Genomic DNA, 22,559 nt, shown 5'->3' with positions numbered 1-22,559 from the left:
CATAGGACCACAGATTGATTTTCAAGCATGGTTTCGAAGACATGCCTGTCTTTGAATTTTTTCAAAATTGGTCAATAAATAAACATCTGGAGCAAATGAAATTTCTTCTCGGCAAGAGTTTAATTGCATTTGGAAATGTGAATTCTTGTGGGCAAATGCATACCTTTAAGTGGAACAATCTTAATCCAAATCTCACAATATAGGAAACAAGTCAGTGCGTACTCATACGTCATGCATGTGGTGTTAGTTTTCAAGTTCAACTGAGTTTCTGCTTACCTACTTGCTTTTCCTGGTTATAGAAAAATTTTGAAGTACATTATCTCACTGGATCTCCAGAACAACTCTGCTAGGAGGTAGGAAGAAGGACCAATATTATCATTCTCACTTTATAAACAGTTGGATTCTTAAGCCCCATGCCACAGCAGGGACCCTGGAAGGTTTTCCTTCCTGTGCAAAAGCTCCTTGAGTTGTGATGACATTAACCCTTTGCCATATACCTTTATTTTCCCAAGTTTTCATCTTTCCTTTAACATAATATTTTGATGCTCCACTAATTGGTCAATTTTGCATAGTCAAATATATCACATTTTCTTTACTGGTTCCTATCTTTGATGATATATCTTAAAAGGCCTTCCCTATCTTAATGCTATAAAAACATTTGCATATCTTTTCTTCTAGGACTTTTAAGGTTTAATTTATTTTTTTACACAGATATTTAATTCAACTGAGATTTGTTTGGCGGTAAGGAATAAGATAAGAATTTAAATATACTTTTAAAGAAAGTATCCAAATGTCCCCACATTTAAATACATCTTTTCCCACTGACTCTGGATGCCACCTTGGGCACCTGCCAGCTGCAAAGCTGGCTTCCCTTCTTTTCTGGATTCCCATTTTCACTTTGATTTTGTCCTCTGAGAATTTCTTACCAATTCAGCAATTCATTTTAAAGTGACATTTATTTTTAAATGCAGTATTTCTAGCTGCTTTACAGGAAAAGGGTTGTTTAGGGGACTTTGTCTACCATACTGAGAGAAACAAATCTTCTCCAATGTACTTCTGACATGATAGGTAGGGTGAACACTCAATAGCTGGGTAATGTCAGGTACCTGCTCAAGTCCTTTCAATGACCTTTTGTGACAGTGAAAATAAATGTAACAATACCCTTAATAGACCCTGAACCCTGACTACCTCTTCCTTCTTATCTCAGGCCCCTTCACCTAGAGTTCTTTTTTTTTTTAATTGTAAATTTAGAAAATATTTTTATTGAGGTATAATTGACACATAACATATTAGTTTCAGGCATACAGCATAAGGATTTGATGTCTGTGTATACTGTGAAGTGATCATCATAGGAAGTCTAGTTAACATCTGTCATCATAGTTAGAAATTTTGTGTTTGTGTGACGAGGACAATTTTTTTTTCTTTTTATGGCCACCCTTGGGGCATATGGAAGTTCCAAGGCTGGGGGTCAAATTGGACCTGCAGCTACAACCTATGCCGCAGCCACAGCAATGGCAAATCCAAGCCACATCAGCGACCTATGCCACAGCTTGCGGCAAAGTTGGATCCTTAACCCACTGAGTGAGGCCAGGGATCTAACCCACATCCTCACAGAGACTATGCTGGGTTCTTAACCCACTGAGCCACAATGGGAACTCCAAGATGAGGACTTTTAAGATTTACTCAGCCAATTTCAATGGGCAAATAAAGACAATATAATATTATTACTGCATTATTTATCCATAAAAACAGAATGAAGTTTTGCCATTTGTGACAACGTGGATGGACCTTGAGGACATTAGGCTAAATAAGTCAGACAAAGACAATACCATATGATCTTACATATATGTGGAATCCAAAAAAATATATAATAAAATACACAAAAACCTAAGCCTATAGATACAGAAAAGAGACTGGTAATTGTCAGAAGTGAGAGATGATGGGGTAGCTGAAATGAGTAAGGGAGTCAAAAGGAAAAAATTTCCAGTTACAAAAATAAGAGAGGCCTGGGAAGTAAAGTTAATAACACTGTACTGCTTCTTTGAAAGTTCCCCCTCAGTTCTGGAAGCTCCAGCAACACTGGCTTCATGATCCTTACGACCCCCAGGGCCCCCACACCTGCCATTCACTGCCTTCTCTCTGCTTTGCATGGGTGGTTCTTTCTTTCCTTCACTTATCAATCGAGAATGTTATCTTCTCAAACAGATCGTCTCTAACCACCCATCAATGACAGTACTGTCCTATTATTTTCCAACAATATAAAGAAAGAAAGAACTGCCCATGCAAAGCAGAGAGAAGGCAGTAGACCGCAGGTGGGGAGGCCCTGGGCCATAAGGATCACGAAGCCAGTGTTGCTGGAGCTTCAAGAACTGAGGGGGAACTTTCAAAGAGGCAGTACAGTGTTATTAACTTTAGTTCCCAGGCTTCTCTTATTTTCGTAACTAGACATTTGTACCTTTTGACTCCCTTGACGACAGAGTAGTGACTCACTGTACAGTACAGTCCTGGATAGGGTCAGCCAAAGGACAGAAGAAACGGTAGGGATCCTAGATGGCGACCGTTGTGCTGACGGTCACACACTATGGCAATAAAACCGCTGGAATAACTGTTATCTGGATTCAGCAAGTGCACAAAAGGTTGGATGGGGGAAGGGGGCATTGCTACAGATCGATCCATACATAGATATGTTATTTTACGCTCCAGAATCACAAACCTGAAAATGTGCTCAGGCTTAATGCTCAAGTCCTCTTCAGTTCCAGAGAATTCTGTGCTTTCCTTTTGACTTAGGAATGTATGTGTCAGCTCCAAGTACAAATCTCCAGACCCTAGGTTACCTCTAAAATGGTGCCTATACCCCCTCGGTGGCACTAGAGCAGCTGCTAATGTTTCTGAATGCTTGTTGGTGGCACTAGAGAAGCTGCTAATGTTTCTGATCCCACCCAGTAAGTAGCCTGTAAGAAACTGAACCATTGATTACATGGAGCTGCCTGCCTCATTTTTCAGCCTCAAGATGCCTTCTCAGTTCAGTGGGAACTTTTGCTCCCTCTATCCTCCAACACACGCACGCACATACACACACACTGTTTATGAGAAAGATAAAATATTCTAGCTCCACAAGGAATAAAAAGGAACTTGGAGTGAATCCACCATCAACTTTCAAAATTCATTCCCAATCACAGCCAAAGGCTAGCAGGGGGAAAAACAAAACAAAACAAAAACAAAACAAGAAACAACAACGAAAAAACAACCTGGCATTTTTAGACTGAAAATAATTTTCTAAAGCTATGCACTGCTGGGTACCAAAAAAATTTCTGAGCCACATGTAGACATCCTTACCAAATCCTTACACACTTAGGAGGAGGGACAGAGTTTTCTGTACTTGGGTCAGAAGGAAAAGATAGAGAGTTAATTACAATTAATATCTTTGAGTTAGCTACATGGGAAGCCAAATGAATAATGACAAAGCAACCTTGGAGCATACTAAACTTAACAGCTTCCCACTCCACTCAAACCCACTGCAACTTCACTGAACCAGAGTTCTTTATCCATTTGCAGTCTTATTTAGAACTGCTTTAGGAAAACGTTTTATTACCTTGGAAAAATATGTTATCCGAATATGTGCAGTTGAAAAATATATGCTATCTGAATATGTTTCAGGAAGCCTGAAACAAATCAATCTGAAATAATAGTTGCAACATGAAAAATCATTATCCTGTATTCTTATTTTTTAATTGGCTGAATGTTTGTTTTCAAATGTGTGTGCTCTGTTTCATCAGTTATCGACAGACACCTTTGGTTGGCAGTTTGGTGGAAGGCTTGTAATCATAAAGAATTCCATGACAGCATGGTATTGAGCAAATAACCTGCATTTTGAAGTCAATCAGGTATAAAAGTTTTACTACTTAATAATGCTATAGTAATCTGTTAAGTAAATTTAACTTTTTAATTCACTTTTCTGAATCTGGAATTCCTCATTGGGAAAGACAGATGAAAACATCTATGTCTAGCTTACAAGGCTGTTCAGAAATTTATATAATATTATAGATAAATAGGTAGGTAGGTGGGTAGATAGATAGATCAATAGATAGATAGACAGACAGACAAATATACACACACTACTCCCAGGTTCAATTAATGTTATTTCTCTCACTTTCCTTTTTTTATTACACACACACACACACACACACACACACACATTCCACTATATAGTTATTACCAATTTACAGAGAATTAGAATAACAGGTATTTAAAGCCATGCTTAAAGTTCACCTATCTTCCTTTAGTGATTAAAAAAACTCAATATTGTATAATGCTGCATGGTTATTTTTGCAGTCATCAATTATCACTGCATTGTAGATGAGAGGAAGAACATTTTTAATAACAGGATATTTAGAGCAATAAAGGTAAGATAACTACAAGCTTGCTTTAATAAAGCAACCAGGAACAAAGACCCTGTCTTCACTTTCTTCCTGAAATCCCCCTCTTGGCATCTCACTAAGAACACTGTAAGCTGTGGGAGGGACTCCTCCAACACTTCCATTTACTAATTGCTCTATTCACAATTTCCATTATTTCCATTATCCTCCAAGCAAAGCTATGCACTCCTCCTGGACACAAATACTAGCTGGGCTTCTGCTGCACCTCAAGCAATACAATGCCAATAGGAAAAACATTTTACAGCTCAGTGTCAATTGCAAACAGCAGATTGTTTCTGCCCTAGACCTTATGACACAGTGCATAAAGGGACACTCTTGTCTGCCATCTCCTCTTCCTTCATTATCACGAAGGCCTTGCACAAGCCTATGCCTCCACTGTCTCCTCTGCATACTTCCTTTAGAATACAAGCATCCTGAAGATGCTGATGGCTCTCTGGCTAGTGGTACACAAGACATAAAGAAACTTCTATCATATTTAAGGCTTCTATTTCATCTCATCATTTTAATGTACTAGGAAGGAAAGAGTCAGAATGTAAAAAACAAAACTGTACTAAAAGGATCCCATCCAATGTAAAGTTCAGTGAAAAAGGAGGAGTATTTAAGTGTGGTACTTAAAAATGGTTTTATGGAGTTCCCATTGTGGCTAAGAAGGTTTTGAACCCATCCATGAGGATGTGGGTTCAATCTCTGGCTTTGTTCAGTGGGTTAAGGATCCTGCGTTGCCCTGAGCTGTGGTGTAGGTTGCAGACATGGCTCTGATCCCACTTGCTGTGGTTATGGCATAGGCTAGCAGCTATAGCTCTGATTCAACCCCTAGCCTGGGAACTTCCATATGCTGCAGGTGCAGCACTAAAAAAAAAAAAAACCAAAAAAGAAAAAAGTGTTTTTTTATGACATGAAAAAAAATATATACCTCGGTGTGCATCAAATCCAGCAAAGTTACTCTGTAGAGAGACTCTTTCTGTATCTCTTTGTCTTTCTCTTTCTCTGTCTCTATTTCTCTCACTACCTCTTCTCTCTCTTCCTCTCTTGCTTTTCTTTCCTCTTCTCTCATTACCTCCTTCTCTTTATTTTTCTCTACCTTGAGTGGACAATAAAAAAATGCTGAAAGGACATTTAGAACCAAGCCATAGATGTCAAAAAGTCTTGCATAAGATAAATTCAATTTTCCCCTAGGGACTGGATAGATCAAAAAGTCAGAAACAAATTAGAAAGTACGGGGATAAAATTAATACTTTCTCTCTAAAAAGCAAACATTAGTTCATTAAAAGACTTTTGGGGCAGTCTAAAGTCCCAAAGGATCTAGGGAAGGACAAAATTATCTCAGGTACATCACTTTAAGCTATTAGGTGTAATGTGTTTAAGCAGCAAACAAGTCCATGGTGGACAATTAAATGTTTCTCCCCAAAGTTAAAAAGGGCTAAAAAAACTACAGCAAGTAAAGGTTAACAATGGTTGAGATCTGCCTGGGAACAGCAATCTGTATATCTGCATTTTTTTCAATAATAATTGGGTCCTGTATTTCAACTATAGTTGTACTTGTATGAAAGGACTAAGAATCTAATAAAACCCATATTATTATATTAATAAAGAGCTATATTTATTTTTTAAAAGCTATCTGTGACTGACAGATGACATCTCTTTCTCTTTCCTCTTTTTTTTTTTTCCTTTTTTTTGCTTTTTAGGGCCACACTTGTGGCATATGGAAGTTCAGGCCAGGGGTTGAATTGGAGCTATAGCTGCCAGCCTACACCACAGCCACAGCAACGCAGGATCTGAGCTGCATCTGCGACATACACCATAGCTCACAGGCAACGCTGAATCCTTAATCCACTGAGGGGGGCCAGGGATGGAATCCGCATCCTCATGGATACTAGTCGGATTTGTTTCCACTGAGCCATGACAGGAACTCCTGCTTCTTTCTTCTTGAGTACCCACATGGTTTCCATTGAAGCATAGTTGGGCAAATACTCTTTTGGTTGGTCCCTCCCTCGGGCATGGAAAGCCCAAACTTTAAAGGGACCACAATGTTCTGTTATATAAGTTCAGCAGAAAATGCAAACATCAGTACCCTGGTGTATATATCAAAATGTACACCCTGCCTGCCTCAAGGAGCACTTTTCTCAAAGTAAAACAAAACAAAACAAAAAAACAAACAAAAAAAAAACAATGAGATGATGGGCAAAGAGCCTTAAACTAATATTCCACAACCTATAGACGCTGCAGGAAAGTGGTATTTGTTTTCTGGTAATGTACAGCAATACCAAGAGTTTTATTCTGATTTCAGAAGGAGAAATGAAATTCATGAAAATCACAGACTCAGCCAAGTCTAGATTATTGAGGGTATGATGATTTTGTCTCTTTCTCATTTTCTCAGTATTTTCATTGTTCCTTGTGCCTTTAAAATAGAAAAAGACAAAAAAAGGTGATTCTGTATATTGCTTTTATCGATTTGGATGGAAGATACTAGAAGTTATTGACTGAGGTTCTCATATTATTTATAAAAGGTATCCATTTCCTCTCTATCCCTCAAAAATAAATGATTAACTGCAGCACTCAGTGAATTTTAGAAGAAAGCAAGCATAGCATTGTTTTCTTGAGAGCGGATATTATTTTCCAAAGGAAGTCAGCAACAAAATTAAAAAGAATATTTTTTTAAACAGTGAAATAAAATGGGTGCCAATGGCCCAGGAGTTAAGTCACTGATAATCAATGGCGATCTGATTCTACAAAGCCTATCTCAATACAGTAGAAACAAATGTTTGGGAGAAGGCTGAAACAAGGCTGACCATTCAAAGAGCAGAAGAAAGCCTTATAAGCCAGACATTGTCACTTATAACCATATACACCCATGTATTCCCTGCAAAAATAGTGGCTTCTCTTAACTAACGCATGTGATGGAAGAATTAGGTCATTTTTCTAAACAGAATTATCACTGAGATACAAGAAGTCTTTCTAGAGAGCTTATTATACCTGCAGAGTCAGCATCAGGCCAATAAACTGTGGTACTCAAATCTCTTTTCAATATCTACCCTTTGGGAAGCATAAGTAACTTAAAAATAATGTCTTTCAAAATACAAATGCAGCTAAAAAAAAAAAGAGAGAGAGAGAGAGTGAAGATATCTGCTTCCAAGAAGAAGCAGACACAACTTAGAATAGATTTACAAGGAGATCCTGCTGAATAGCATTGAGAACTTTGTCTAGATACTCATGTTGCAACAGAAGAAAGGGTGGGGGAAAAATGTAATTGTAATGTATACATGTAAGGATAACCTGACCCCCTTGCTGTACAGTGGGAAAGTAAAAAAAAATAAAATAAAATAAAGAACATTAGGGTGACTTTTATAAGTCCAATGACCTTTAACATTGGATCTAAGAATAGATCTAAGAATAAAATGAAACTGTATTTTTCACTCATTCTCCAAATGTTTGGACTAAATTGCATAGAAATGAAGTGTGTTCAGGATGACCAGCCATGAGCAACAGAGACAGGACTGAATGTCACAAGTACATCCAAGTATGGAGTTTTTCAAAAAGCACATTCAAATAATATAAGGTCTCCAGAGCTGGCAACAAATCTGAATCTTTATGAAAAGCTATGCCATTGCATAGCAGTAAAATATTATAGGTCTTTGTCAAAGAAAGACAAAATGAAAAAAGAGAGAGAGAGAGAGAGAACTGGACAACTATATCTAAAATACATTAAGTGCAAATATTCCCTTTACCTGTCTTTACAATCTGTTCACAACCTACCTTTCTAGCTTGGCTTCTAAATACCTTCACATTCTCCCTTCAGCTGAACTGAACTATTCTGTCCCCAGTAAGAGATGCATTTTCTCCTAGAAAACAGCAGTGGTCTTTGAAAAGTCTTCTTCAATAATTCCCTACAGGACTAATAACTTTCTCTGCTGTCTCTTGCAATTTTGTTTGGTTTTTATTTTCTTTCTCTCAGAATTTACTATAAGATGCTTACAATAAGAACCTTCCCGTATTTACTCTGATTCTATAGTATAAAATGGTCAAACTCATGATCTTTAGAATAAAGTGAAATCCTTGTACGATAAGTACTTCCAATAGAAATAATTAAATAATGAGAAGCTTGTACTTTGTGTTACGTCCATGGTGTAATAAAACCCAGCCCTTTAATAAAAAAGCAAGAAGGAAGAATTGGTTGGAGTTTTGCTGTTGTGGGTTGGTTGGTTAGTTTGTTGGATGGTTGTTTTGCTATTGTTGGTTGGTTGTTTTGCATGTAAGAACTTACATGACACAGTGAAGCTGAGTGATTAAAGGATGAATGTCATTAAACAGCTCACAAAGTGAAAACAGCTAGAACTTGAACCAATGTCTCTTGATTCCTGGCAAGCCAACAATGTTTTTACTTATTTATTTTCCACAGTGTTAATTTATTCTCATTAAGCCACATGATTGTTTTCACCCTCTGCAAATTTCTTTAAAAATAATGATAAAGAAATGAGGGAACTAAAGCTCTTATATTGCCACAATTCCTTTCTTACCTTCATCACCAGAAGAAAGCCCTAAGGGAAGGCAATGGCGTATAAAAGAAAGAGCACTGCTTTGGGAAGAAAGACAGCTTTCAAATCCCAGCCCTACAGGCAAGCCATCGTGAGTACTGTTAACTGAAGCCACTAACTGGCATTACATTTCCTAAATTGTAAAACAAGTGTAAAAATCTCTACACTCTACTCCCATCACAGTGTTTTTCTGTAAAGTTAATGATAATGTGTGTGAAATCTAGCCCCGCACCTGGCACAGAGTCAACTGTTGTCTTTGAAAATAAAAAGCTGTATTCAAAGATGTGTGCATGTGTATGTGTGCATGCATTTGGGGAAGAAAATTCATTGCTATCATTATTTTATGTGGTCTGAGCAGCAAATAATTTTGATATGGCAATATTTTTAAAGTTCACCATATTATATGTGGTGACATTCTAACTACCTCTCCAACTTGGAATCACAAGTTCCAAACATTTATTTCTATTCTAAAAGCAACTTTAACAGTTTCTCTTTCTTACATGCTGCCAGTGAAATACACCAAAAGAGAAATGTGTGGCAAGACAAACTTTGCTTCTGGAATTCTTGCAAAGGAGAACTTCTTTGAGTTTAGTATTAGAAATGTTTAATTCTATAACAAGCAAAAATAAGACTACTGAGTTTTGAGTTTACATTACAGTGAATTTCCTCCTGTGGTGGTGGTGGGGCATCTCAAAGGAGGAGGCAGGGGGAGTAAAGGTAATAATTATTATGTAGAAAACACAGAAATCTATCACTTAGATTTATCTTTATTACTATTATTAATCAATTACTTAGATAATTCTTATCTAGAAAAGGTAGAAATCTATTACTTAAACTCTAAGAAATTTATTACTTAACTAGTTAATTATCATTAATTATTAATACATTACTTAGATAATTCTTATCTAGAAATCTATTACTTATTTCTTTAACAATGAGAAAAACCTGGGATCTTAACCTTTTTTTCCCTAAATTATTTATATTCTAGTAGAGTCCAAAGGGAATGTATTTAGTAAAAATAATATGCACCTTGAGAACTGAGAAACTAGTTGAAATCACAGTTGCTTTAAGTATTAGTGACTTTGGATAACTCACTTAACCACTTTGATTCTAATTTTCTTATCCAAAAAAGGGAGTTAAGCCTGACTGGTCTATGTTCAGGGTGTGAGAATTAAATGACATAGAATATACAAAAATTCGAAGGGAATTTTGTTTCAGCAAAGGGAGCTTTATTATCACTGCTATCGCTACCACATATAATTATATTTTCACTATTATAATTATCCCAAGCTTTAATTCCTTAAAAGAAAGTAAATGCTGGCTTTTGATTACTTGCTTTTATCACCACCAAAGATGAAATGTTGCTCCCACCTTCTTGAGTGAAGATGGAAATCACAGTACGGCCACAGAAAGTCTATGTTCTCTAGTCAGAATTGTGTACCTTGAAGACCAGTTCACTGCACTTGAAATGCACTGCATGGAACTAAATCTCTTATTCATTATGATTCCTTTCTAAAAATATGAGGTTTTCCTTAAGAGAAGGTTCTACATGGAGGTGCCCAGAACCACAAGACAAAATTCTTACTAAATATGCATGCACAGAGCTTTAGGGTGTTCAAGCTATTTCTCCTTTGTTCCTTGCATCAGTCTTGTGAGTCCATTCATGTGGGTACCTGGAGCATAGGAAGAGCCTCATGAAAGACCAACGCATCCACTGTTGTCTGTCATTGTAAGAGGCACGATGTAAGAGAGGGTGGTTGATCTCTCAGTATGTGCATCGATTCCTTTTTTCTTCTAGTAGCCCAGGGCCTTTTATTTTTGTCAACAACGCTTCCTTTTTGTTCCTCTCCCTCAACTAGGAAGTGCATCACTAACACAGACACAATATACCTTTTCATAAGGAAGGCAAATGAATATTGGCCAGATGGGCTGAGGACATTACAACATGTTTCCTGCTCCCATGGTGACTCAATGGGGCTGGTATGAGAATTTATCTCATTCAAGAAGTCAGCTTCCCCGGACAGAATTATGAGTCAGTTCCTGGGTGGAAAGCTCGCTTCCCAATGACCTGTGAGGGGGTGGGGATGGGGGCTCCTTGGATAGATTACAGTAAAAGTCATTCAGAAAAGCAACTCTGCCAGGACCAGTGAGACAATAGCACCCACTAACTCCTGAGACTTCACTGATCTTTACCAAGAGTAACAAGGTCATCTCTCCCTTTTCCTTCAAGGTGAGGACATAAAAAACCACATTAATGAATGACTGGTATGAATCCAAACAAGATCCATTATAAAACTGGCCAATTTGGGCAAAAAAGGATGTGAAGGGACATTTTTTTCATCCATTGAATATATACATGATTTGAGTTCCTACTACGTGTCAATGTGCCAATCTTTACTCCAAGTGTTTGTGTAACAAACAAAATGGACAAGTCTCTGTCTTTGGGTAGTTTAAAAGTAGAGAAATAGGGAGGGAGGAAGGAAAAGAAGGAGAGAGAGAAAGAGAAAAAGAAAGAAAGGAGAGGAGGATGGGGTTGGGAGGAAAGACAAGAGGAAGAAGGAGAAGGAGGGAGAGGAGAAGAAGAGGAGGAGAGAAAATAAAGAGTTAATATAATGTCAATAATAAATATTATGAAGAAAACTAAAGCAGAATAGAATAGAGAATGACTGGCAGGGCTATTTTAGTTCAGGTGGTTAAGGAAGACCTCTCTAAGAAAATAGTATTCAAGGATACAACTAAATCAAATAAGAACTAACTACCATCAGGGGTTATATTAAGTGTATTTATTTTTCAATTTTTGGCTGTGCCTACAGCACGTGGAAGTTCCTGGGCCAGGAAGCGAACCTGCGCCACAGATACAACCAGAGCCACAGCAGTAACAATGCTGGATCCTTAACCTGCTGATCCACAAGGGAATTCCTCGGTGTATTTAAAAACCAAGACATCAGGGCACTGGTCAGTCAAATGAAACACTCAGTTAAGTAGGAGAGATGCTGGGCTAAACAGACAGTCAAGCTATACACTTGTGCATCCCAGCTGAATATTAGCCCTGCTTATAATATATTCTTTCCTCTGTGAAGCCTCCGAGGGCCAACAAGGTAAGAAGTTATCTTTCCTTGTCTAAGCTTTGAGCTGCACTCTGTTCTAGTTATACCCTTTAGTGCTATTTTTGGTTTCCCATAAAATACTTCCAGTGGCATAGCAAATCTGAAACACACCCGGAAAAAATAATCAGGTAGGACAATTCAAATCTATGTGTGTGAAGAAGAGTTGCAAGGCATATATTAGAGAACATGGTCATAGTTTTACGATTATTGTTTTAACATCTCTGAAGGCTTCTCACATAGAAAAAGAATTAAAGTAATTATATTCAAATTCTGGTCCGTCCGTGGTCAGGGAAATTACACAGGGGAAGTTTCTTTTTTTTTTTGCAAATGAAGATATCCAAGTTCCCCACATTAAAATTAAAGAATAACTAGATTAGGTATTTTCTATTTATTTTTTCAAGTAATCATAGTTATGATAGTTCAGACTAAAAATAAACATCACCAATGTGGACTGTATTTGCAGGACAACACACATTAGGTGTAGAAGCTACTTTTCACCCCCAAACACTAAATGTAGTCTATCACAATTAACCACATTCAATGCAAAGCATATATATTCAAAGGATAAGTCATAAGTTATATTGCTCCAACAATTGGGTTAATTTTGTTCAAACAGATTGATCAAGGTCAGTCAAATATTAAGACTTCTTCAAATTCCCATGGTAACATGGATAGTGCCTGGATGATATAACATGTATATATGTTTCAATTTGATATTAAATAATTAAATTTCACAATTTAACTTGGACTATTCTACAGAAAGAATATATAAATATTGCATGCTATAAAAATTGTACAACATGACTAAATAGTCTAGAACAAATTTACCTTCTTAACGATTTTCCAGCTGTGTTTTCTAGAGTTCTATTACCAGTGCTATTAAGAATGTTCTGAAGGTGGCAAAAACAGAAATAACCTCCCTTCCCTCTTCAATAAAAAACAGTTCTATTTTTTTAATGCAACAATAGGGTATTTTTTTATTTAAACAAGGTGGTCGAACCATAGAAATATATGGCTATGACAAACTTCAGTTAAATGCACTAAAAATTTTTAAAGATTTTGATCAATCCAAAGACATAATGTGCTGAAATTAGATGATCACTAGTTAGAAGTCCCATAGAATGGTTCTGAATAGTACTTCTAGAGATGAGAGTAGACCTGCAAAAACAGACTTTCAAGTCCCCTGTAACTCTGATGTCCTATGATCCAGGTTCATGATAACTGAGTTTCTTATTTAAACTCAATAAAGGCTTTGGCTGACTCCTCTTACACCATGAAGCAACATCCAAAGAAAGAATAAGCTTAATGACAGGTTCTTTCTTATATAGAAGCAGTATGACAAAACCCATCATCTACTTATTTTCATAAAGTATTAACAGACTGGTACCAATGAGGCTTTCTCCACCATTGGCTCAAGCTTGGAAAACAGCCGTGCTACCATCACGATCATTTCTTTTCCTATATGTTCTGAGGTAAGGGGAAGAGACAGAATTCTAGTTGGTTTGGATGAGAAGGTGCTGGGAAATTCCTATAATTAAACACACCAGACCACCATCCCCCGCCACGTACTTTGTCCCATTTAGACTAGAGATGTCAGTGGTTCCTCCCACCATCAAAATTCTATGATTTTGTGCTACGACAGAAGTCAATGAAAATAAACAACATTGTGTTCTCTTAAGTTTTATTTTCAGAAAGAGGTGAGACATAACCCTATGCGTGGCTTGCACTTTAATAAATTGTCAAAAGCCATTCACTTACCTGAGGCATGACTTTGCAGGATCCCATAGAAGCAGAGACCCAGCACACACCACAGAAGTCCCATCCTGTCAACATAAATGCAAGGGTAAGGAGAATATCTGTTACTCTCAAGGGCTTAAATAATATTCGTGCATATGCATGCTGACTATTGATTAGGAACTATTCTGAGAATTTTACAATATCAACAAATTTAATTGTCAGAACCAACCAGTAAGATAGGCTTTTTGAATTCCCTATATCACAGATAAGAAAACTGAGACAAGTGTAAATCACATACCCAAGATCCTTTGGCTAGAAAAGGGTAGAGTAATGATCAAATTTGAGGAGCATGGCTCTAGAACTGCCTCAGAATCACTGAACTCTAACTGCCTACGTAAAAAAAAAAATTTTTTTTAATTTTTTTTTCAGAGTTGCATTTCTGGCTGATAAGTTTGTTCTTCTTACCCTTCATCAAATTCCCTTTGTCTATACCTAACTGGAAACATTTCATACTCCAGACACTTTTCCTTCTTGGTGATAAATAGAAAGTCTAGACACCCTGGATTCAGATTTGATTTTAAGTCCACCATACTCTGAATTTATAATAAGAGGAAATATATAAACCTCATGTCCTGCTGTGCTTGCTCTCCTCGTCTCACTAGAAGAGAGAGATGATGAGGCTGGATTCCAATTCCCATGATCTTTAGCCTTTCTGTTGATAACCAGCTGAAACAGCCAACTAACAGGAATGATGCCCTTATATTCAGTTGTGTGATCTTTAATGCAAAAGGCCTGAAGATTTAACTTCTCTGTGAAATATTTCCCTAGTACTCTAGCCATCACTGGCCCTTGATAAATCCTCTGTAGGGTTATAAACACTGAAACCTGGATGTTATTGAGAAATTCCATACTTAAAGTCTCTGCTCTACGTTTTGAACACAATAGCCACACGGGGGTTCTTATGGAGGTCTTGGTAACTTGTCCAGGCCATATTTCTAGTAAGTGACAGAGATGGGATTTATATCCACACCTGGCTAACTGTAAGTCTATCATCCAAAACATCAGCCTATGCCACACCTTTCAAAACCACAGGGACCCAGTAACCTAAAAAGGTCAAAGACTCATTTAATACATAAGGTGACCTATTAACAGCATTTGAAATGACGCATTTTAAGAACTCTATACTGAAACAAAAGGCAGAAACTGGTACTGCCCAAGCAATCCAGTGTGAGGTCACTTTAAAGAACAATACAAGTTTCCAACCCCGGCCACCTCTCTTGACTACACATCACCAAAAATCTCTACTGCGCTTCTTCCTTAGCAGGACTGTGCACAAATCACCCGAGAGTTTATTTTATCTTAAATAATTGTTTTATCTCAGAAATTAAATGTCTCTTTCTTATCACTACCATCCCTTCCAATGCTTATACTGTTCCCTTAGGGATGTGCTTCTCTCCATCATTCATTAATTCAACAAAACAGGTACTGAACACATTCTGTTTACAAGTCACTATGCTATAATTGCAGGGACCTCTGGCAAGCAAGAAGTAGGGCCTTCTCCAAAGGCACTTCCCCCCAGTAAAGGAGATAAACCACGTGCAAATCACGTCCGCCTCATCCACTTTGAACAATACACACTCAGAGGCACTACAGGAAATGCAAAGATTTATCAGACAGAAGTTCTAGCATGAAGTAGAGTGTAGGAGAGACTTAAAATGTGTAGAAAAACTGCAATCCAATATGATAAAAATAGAGAGGAGCTGATACGTGTTATTGAGGATTAGCAAAAGAAGGAGATTATTCCACCTAAGGCAATCAAAGAAGACGAAACACAAGAGGTAGCTGAGAAAAACTGGTTTGAAAATTTGGAATCGAGGCAGGAGGAAAGTGTGGGGAAAAGAAACTCGGTGGAGAGTAATGCTTAAAGATAGAGAGAGCATGGGACATAAATAGGAAACAGTCTGTAAATAATTCAGTTTGACTCAAATACAGGGTATTTATTTATTTATTTATTTATTTATTGTCTTTTTTGTCGTTTTTGTTGTTGTTGTTGTTGCTATTTCTTGGGCCGCTCCCGCGGCATATGGAGGTTCCCAGGCTAGGGGTTGAATCGGAGCTGTAGCCACCGGCCTACGCCAGAGCCACAGCAACGCGGGATCCAAGCCGCGTCTGCAACCTACACCACAGCTCACGGCAACGCTGGATCGTTAACCCACTGAGCAAGGGCAGGGACCGAACCCGCAACCTCAAGGTTCCTAGTCGGATTCGTTAACCACCACTGAGCAAGGGCAGGGACCGAACCCGCAACCTCAAGGTTCCTAGTCGGATTCGTTAACCACTGCGCCACGACGGGAACTCCTCAAATATAGGGTATTAGAGAAAGAACTACATAAGATTTTAATGGAAAGCAGGGGTGTTAGGGTCAGAATATTGCAAGGCCCTGAATAGTAGGTGAGGACTTGGGATTAACGTAAACAGCAATAAGGAATTGCTGTAAGTTTTAATAAGAGGGATGATGTGATCATTAAATTGTGCCGTATGGAGATCATTCTTCCAGGCACATAATGGATGGATTGCCATTGCACTAAATTCTGTCTTGAAACCATTTGGCTCCTGAGTCTGTCATCATAATAATTGTTACCCTCCTGGTTTTGTGTCATCTATAAACTTGATCAACATGCCACCTAAACCCTCATCCAAGTCATTAGTAAAAGTAAATAATTCTGTATAATCCTTGTCAACAGTGAGCCACTAGACACTGCGTTGCCAATTCAGGGCCAGGTAATTTTAGCCCCCAAACTCAGCTATGCTAAAGCATTCTAGTTTCTGCTACTGCTTTTGGCTATTTAAAAAAAAAAAAAAAAACTCATACCTCTAGACTTTCCCAATTTGTCTGTTTATAAGCTGCTGAGTTCCTTCAGCAACAGTCAGAAGACATTCTAATTAGAGTGATTGAGAGCCTTAATTGATAATTCCATGAGTAACTGGATTACGCTGGAGGCAGCAAGGAGTCAGATCACCAAGGGAAAGCTGATCTAACTTGTGTGCAAACACAAATCCAGGGTCAGTCCTGCCCTGTGATGAATTAGAATAAAAAAACTGAAAAGAAAATGTGATCTTGCAGGCTGCTTTTCACAGACGGAAGGTACCAACATTGGTGGCTAGTCTGAAACCTCTCTGAGAAGACTGATTCATTCTAACATTGTCTTGCATTCAGCCTCAGAATTTTATTATTGTTACTAGCAATACACTTTTGGTTCTTATTTCTCATGGGGAGAGGGTGCTGGGTATTTTCAGAGATGGAGAAACTGTCAGAAAAGCAAAGGAATCTGCTTAATAATGCATGGTTTCTGGTGGTCTGAATTATAACTTAGCTTTAGATTATTGTGATAGGGTTTAACGACCCCTGCCCTTGCATTAGGTGATGGGAACATACATATAATAAATTGGCAGTCAGCCTTCTCTGCATTATCTATTATTTACTACACAATCATTTTCACACTTCCCCTCTTAGATATTAGTTCTTCTCTCATACTTAATACCATTGTTTCCTAGCATAATCCCTATATCATCTAGCAAGAAGTTTCAAAGATGTGCTTAGTTCTATGTAATCAATGTAATGTCAATTATGTTATCTTCTACTGACACTTAAACACCTATCCCTACAAATAAATCTTTCTAGTGTCCACACTATCTAGCCTTATTAAGCATCAAGCCTTCCTAACCTGTGAATCAGCTCTGACCACTAGATTTTTCTGCCTGGGCCAGCAGATGACAGGCTGAAACTAGGTTTGCTGACCCAAGGCTAGTCACTAATTACTCAGCTTTCCTTCTGTACAACAGTATTTCATGAGGCTGCAAGACTGTATTTCTCCATCGGTTTCCTAATTCTACATACAGCTCCATAGTTAGATCATAGCCACTCTTTGAACGCCAGAAATCTGGTTGGGGCTTGGCCTTTCAACTTGGTGCTCATCAGTGCTCTGTTCCAGGAGCCTGCATTTCTTCCCCCCTGCAAGGTCTCCTTCCAATCTGGATAAACTGCCTATAACCATGAAGCTTTACATGTTCCAGTCCCAGTTGACAGATACCCTTTGCTTTGACCTGCCCACTGAATATGGACATCAACACCAAAGCACAAACCCTAGATGGTCATCTCCATGTAGGGTCAGCCCTGCAGCCAAATTACTTCCTTGAGTCCTGACTCCATCTTAGAACTTTTCCTTTTCCTAACTTAGTGATAAAGTTTGAGCAGGTCTTGCATCGATGCCCACCTAAGATATGACAAACAAGCTTTTAAAGGACAAAGAAGTTACTAATTACTCCATTTTACATAAAAGGAGATCACACTTATTAATTAATCAGTTATTTTCATTATCAATCTTTTATCTAATTTATAACTTTTGAAACATAAAAGAATCTTTGTGCAGAATATTTCAGAATCTAATATTTATCAGTAAACAAAAGTTTCAGTGAAGTGACACAGAAGGCTCTGAATCTGGGTAAAATGAAACAAGCAAACTCCACTTTGCCTTTCTTAATGAATGTAGCTATCAACCCGAGCAGAGTACATGGAGCAACTCTGGGAGGACTCCACAAAGGAAAAAATAGCATTCTTTTCAAGTATACATAGGCATTCACCATAAGATCAGGCACCATAAATCAAACCTTGACAAATTTAAAAGACTTCAAAACACATTCTCTAACCATCAAATTAAACTATACATCAAAACAAATACACAAATAATAGGAGAAGTCTACAAACACTTAGAAAGTAAGGAATATACTTCTAAATAATCCATAAGTCAAAGTGAAAGTGTCAAGAGAAATTTAAAAATATGTTAAACTGAACAAAATTGAAAATCTAACATACCAAAATCCACAGGATGCAGTTAAAGCAGAACTTAGGAAAATTTGCTGTAATAAAAGCTCACAACAACAACAACAAAAAAAGATCTCGAGGAAATAATCTAATCTTTCTCTTTAAGAACCTACAAAAAGAAGAGAAAACTTAACCAAGCAAGCAAAATGAAGGAAATAATGAAAAGTAGAGAGCAAAGATTTTTAAATCAGAAATAATATATATATGGAAAAAAATAATAAAATCAAAACCTGATTCTTTGAAAAGAACAATAAAATTACTAAACCTCTAGCCAGGAGAACCAACAAGGAAAGTAAACCACGTATCACTAATATTAGGGATAAGAGAGGGTATGTCCCTGCTTATCACACAAGCATTAAAACTGCCACAATGCAATACTAAAAACTCTACACACATAAATTCCACAATTTACATGAAATGGATCAATTTGTCAAAAACCACAAATTACCAAAGTTCACCTAAAATTAAATGGATAGTCTGAATGGTCCTGTAATCATTAAAAGAAAACATATCTGTAGGTAGAAACACCCCCACACACACACCAAATCTAAGCCCTAGATGGTTTTACCTGTGAATTCCACCAAATATTTAAAGAATTAACATCAACTGTACATAATTTCTTCCAGAAAATAAAAGGGCAAACAGTTCCCATTCATTTAATGAGATCAGTATTACTCCAATTCCAACACAGATAGCATAAGAAAACAAATTTATGGATGTCCCACAACCAAGCTGAGTTCATCTCAGGAATTCAAGGTTGGTATCAGCATTATTTTTTTTTTCTTTTTACAGCCACACCTGAAGCATATGGAAGTTCCTGGGCTAGGGGCCGAAACAGAGCTGCAGCTGCAGGCCTACAGCACAGTCACAGCAACACCAGATCCAAGCCACATCTGTAACCTATACTGCAGCTTGTGGCAAACCCTGATTCTTAGCCTACTGAGCAAGGCCAGGGATGAAACTCACTTCCTTTCAGACACTATGTCAAGTTTTTAACCTGCTGAGCCACAATGGGAACTCCTGGTTTCAGTATTTTTTAAGTCTAAAGAAAACACATAATCATATCAATTGATACAGGAACAGTACTTGACAAAATTCTATATCTATTCAAGATAAAAACTCTCAGCAAACTAAGAATAGAAGGGAACTTTCTCAAATAGATAAAGAACATTTACAAAAAACCTACAGCTAACATCACATCTAATACTGAAAGACTGAATACTTTTCTACCAAGATCAGGAGCAAGGCAAGGCTATTCATTCTCAGTATTATGTGACATCATTCTAGAACTCTTAACCAGTGCAATAAGGCTATTCACAGATGACATGATTTTCAACATAGAAAATCCTAAGGAATCTATTTTTTAAAAAGTCTTAAATAAGTATGTTTAGCAAGGTCATGGCATATGTAGTAAATACACATACACACAAATTAAACCTATTACTATGGACTAGCAATCAGCAATGCGAAGGAATCTTTTTCAAAAATATTGGTTATTATCGAAGAAAAAATGAAATGGTTAGCTAAAAAGCCTAACTAAACATGTGCAAAATCTATATGCTGAAGTTTCCAAAATATTGATAAAGAAATCAAAGAACCTAAGTAAACGGAAATATGTGGTTGGCAGGATGGCCCCTGATGCGAACCATGTCCTAATCCCTCGAATCTGTTATTTATCTTGATTGGCAAAAGTAACTTTACAAATGTCATTAAGGTTATGGGCCTTAAAATAGGGTGCTGGATTAGCCACATGGGCCTAATCTAAGCACTACAAGGTCTTAAAAGCAGAGAACATTCTTTGGCTAAAGGCAGAGAGATGTAGCAGAAGGATGAGTCAAAGAAATGGGAAGCAAGACAAGAACTCTCTAGACCTTTCATGTTGAAAGACAAATGTAGCAACATGTCATGGAATGCAGGTGGCCTCAGAGAACTGAGAGAAATCCCCAGCTAACAACCGGTAAGGAAACAGGAACCTCAGGCCTATAGCCACAAGGCATGAAATTCTGTCAACAATTTTGGACATGTGTTCTTTCCCAGAACCTCAAGAAAGGAACATGCACATTGCTGATGATTTGATCACTTTGACTTTAGCCTTGTAAGGCCCTAAACAGAGAACCAAATAAACCACACCGTGACCCAGACTTGTGATTCACAAACATTCTGATGTAATAAATGGATGTTGTTTGAAGCCACTAAGTTTCTGGTATTTATTAAGTTGGTAATAGAAAATAATACAAGAGACATCCCAAACTCATGCTTTCTAAGACTACACATAGAAAAGGTATCAATTCTTCCCCAAATTACTTGATGAACTTAATGAAATCCCAATCAAAACACCTAGCAAAATCTCTTTATAGCTATAGACAAGTTTATTCTAAATTTATATGGAAAGAGAAATGCCTTCAATATTGAAAAATGTTTTGACAAAGAATAAAGTTGTAGGAATCACACTGCAAAAAAAAACCCCAATTTTAACATGTCAAAAGTGTTAAAGAGAAACTTTACTAAAAAAGATATTTAGAAAGGAAATTAACACACGAAAGGATGTTCCACACAACTAGCCATAACGTAGCGAAAATTAAAACAACAAAATAAGATACCACTAAACACCTTTCAGAATAACAAAAGTAAGAAATACTGACAATACCAAGTGCTGAAGAGAATACGAAACAACTGCAACTCTCCTACTGCTGAGACTACAAAATGGTATAGCCTCTCTGGCAAACAATTTCCCAGTTTCTTATTAAGTTAAACACACACGTACATACCATAGGATCTGGCAATCCCACGCCTTCCTGGCTATTTGTCCAAGAGAAATGGAAACTAATGTTCCCACAAAAACCTGTGCATGAACGTTTATAGCAGCTCCACCATTACTAGCCAAAAACAAGAAACAACTTGTTCTTCAACAGGGAAACTGATAAACAAACTCTGGTACATCCAAAAAATAGACTGCTTGTCAGCAATACATAGCATGGAGCTGTTGATAACAACTGAGATGAATCTCAAGGGCATTATGCAGAATGGAAAAAAACGTCAGTCTCAGCATGTTACCCACCATCCAGATCCATTTAAATGACATTTCCAGAAAGACAAAACTAAAGTGACAGACAACAGCTCAGGGGCTAGTGGGGGGTGACTGAAAAGGGGCGGCGTAAGGGTGTTCAGGAGACAGGACAGTTCTGTGTTCTGATTGGGGCAGTGATTTAAAAAGCCTATCCAGGAGTTAAAATTCATAAAGTTGTACTTGCAAGAGTCAATTGTATTGTATGTTAATTAAAAAAAAATAAGTGGCATAATATTTTTTTCTTTTTAAAAAGCTCCAGCAATGATTTGTGAACCCTTTTAAATAATTTAAATAAATGAAAGCTGTTTTAACCCAAATTTGGTTTCTATTTTCAAATTTTACTTTGAAAAATAACATAGTTTCATCATTAAGTACAGAATGTTCCAAAAAAGTCTAGCAGTAGAGGCACATAGAGAGATCAATGAAACTGTTCCAACTTTTAGCACATCAAGCCAGTGTTGCTAACCTCGATACAACAGCAGAGTCAAAGTTCAGAAAACAGGAGCACAGCCCTCTTAGATACTGCCTTCCCCTTTCTTACTAAATAGCTTCAAAGAGTTGAGAACTCTGAGAGGACATATATAACATAATATACCACCTGCCATCTTTAGAAGCTGGGAATAGAATGTGAGCAGGTTCGTTTCCTCTTGTTCTTCAGTATTTTGAATAGCAACGTGCTCAGTGGGGTGAGGGAAGAAATATCATCATTAAGTTTCACTCTTCACAGGAGAGAACTAGAACTAGGTTTTCAGTGAGAAGAAGGTGAAAGTGCATTGAACTTGGAGTTTCACAGCAACC

General features: G+C 37.4%; 1 protein-coding gene across 4 annotated transcripts in view; it reads right to left on the bottom strand.

The window, feature by feature from the left end:
• IL1RAP (interleukin 1 receptor accessory protein) overlaps nt 1–22,559 on the bottom strand; it is a 138,327-nt gene that overhangs the window by 75,742 nt on the left and 40,026 nt on the right. For 2 of the 4 annotated variants that reach the window (XM_005670066.4, XM_005670069.4), the window contains exon 2: nt 13,834–13,898. In XM_005670066.4, the coding sequence (XP_005670123.1) occupies nt 13,834–13,897 (64 nt within the window). In that variant the 5' untranslated portion in view covers nt 13,898. Of the gene's footprint in view, nt 1–13,833; nt 13,899–21,462; nt 21,585–22,559 lie in introns of those variants that run through there. The other 2 variants (XM_084990716.1, XM_005670067.4) reach the window with 2 other exon arrangements.

This window comes from Sus scrofa, chromosome 13, assembly GCF_054392235.1.
Source record: "Sus scrofa isolate SSC_HxYL_T2T_F1_AM1 chromosome 13, Sscrofa_HxYL_maternal_Yorkshire_Landrace_v2.0, whole genome shotgun sequence".
Taxonomy (NCBI): domain Eukaryota; kingdom Metazoa; phylum Chordata; class Mammalia; order Artiodactyla; family Suidae; genus Sus; species Sus scrofa.
The sequence above is the reverse complement of the archived record's forward strand: the minus strand, read 5'-3'. Positions and strand labels throughout refer to the sequence as shown.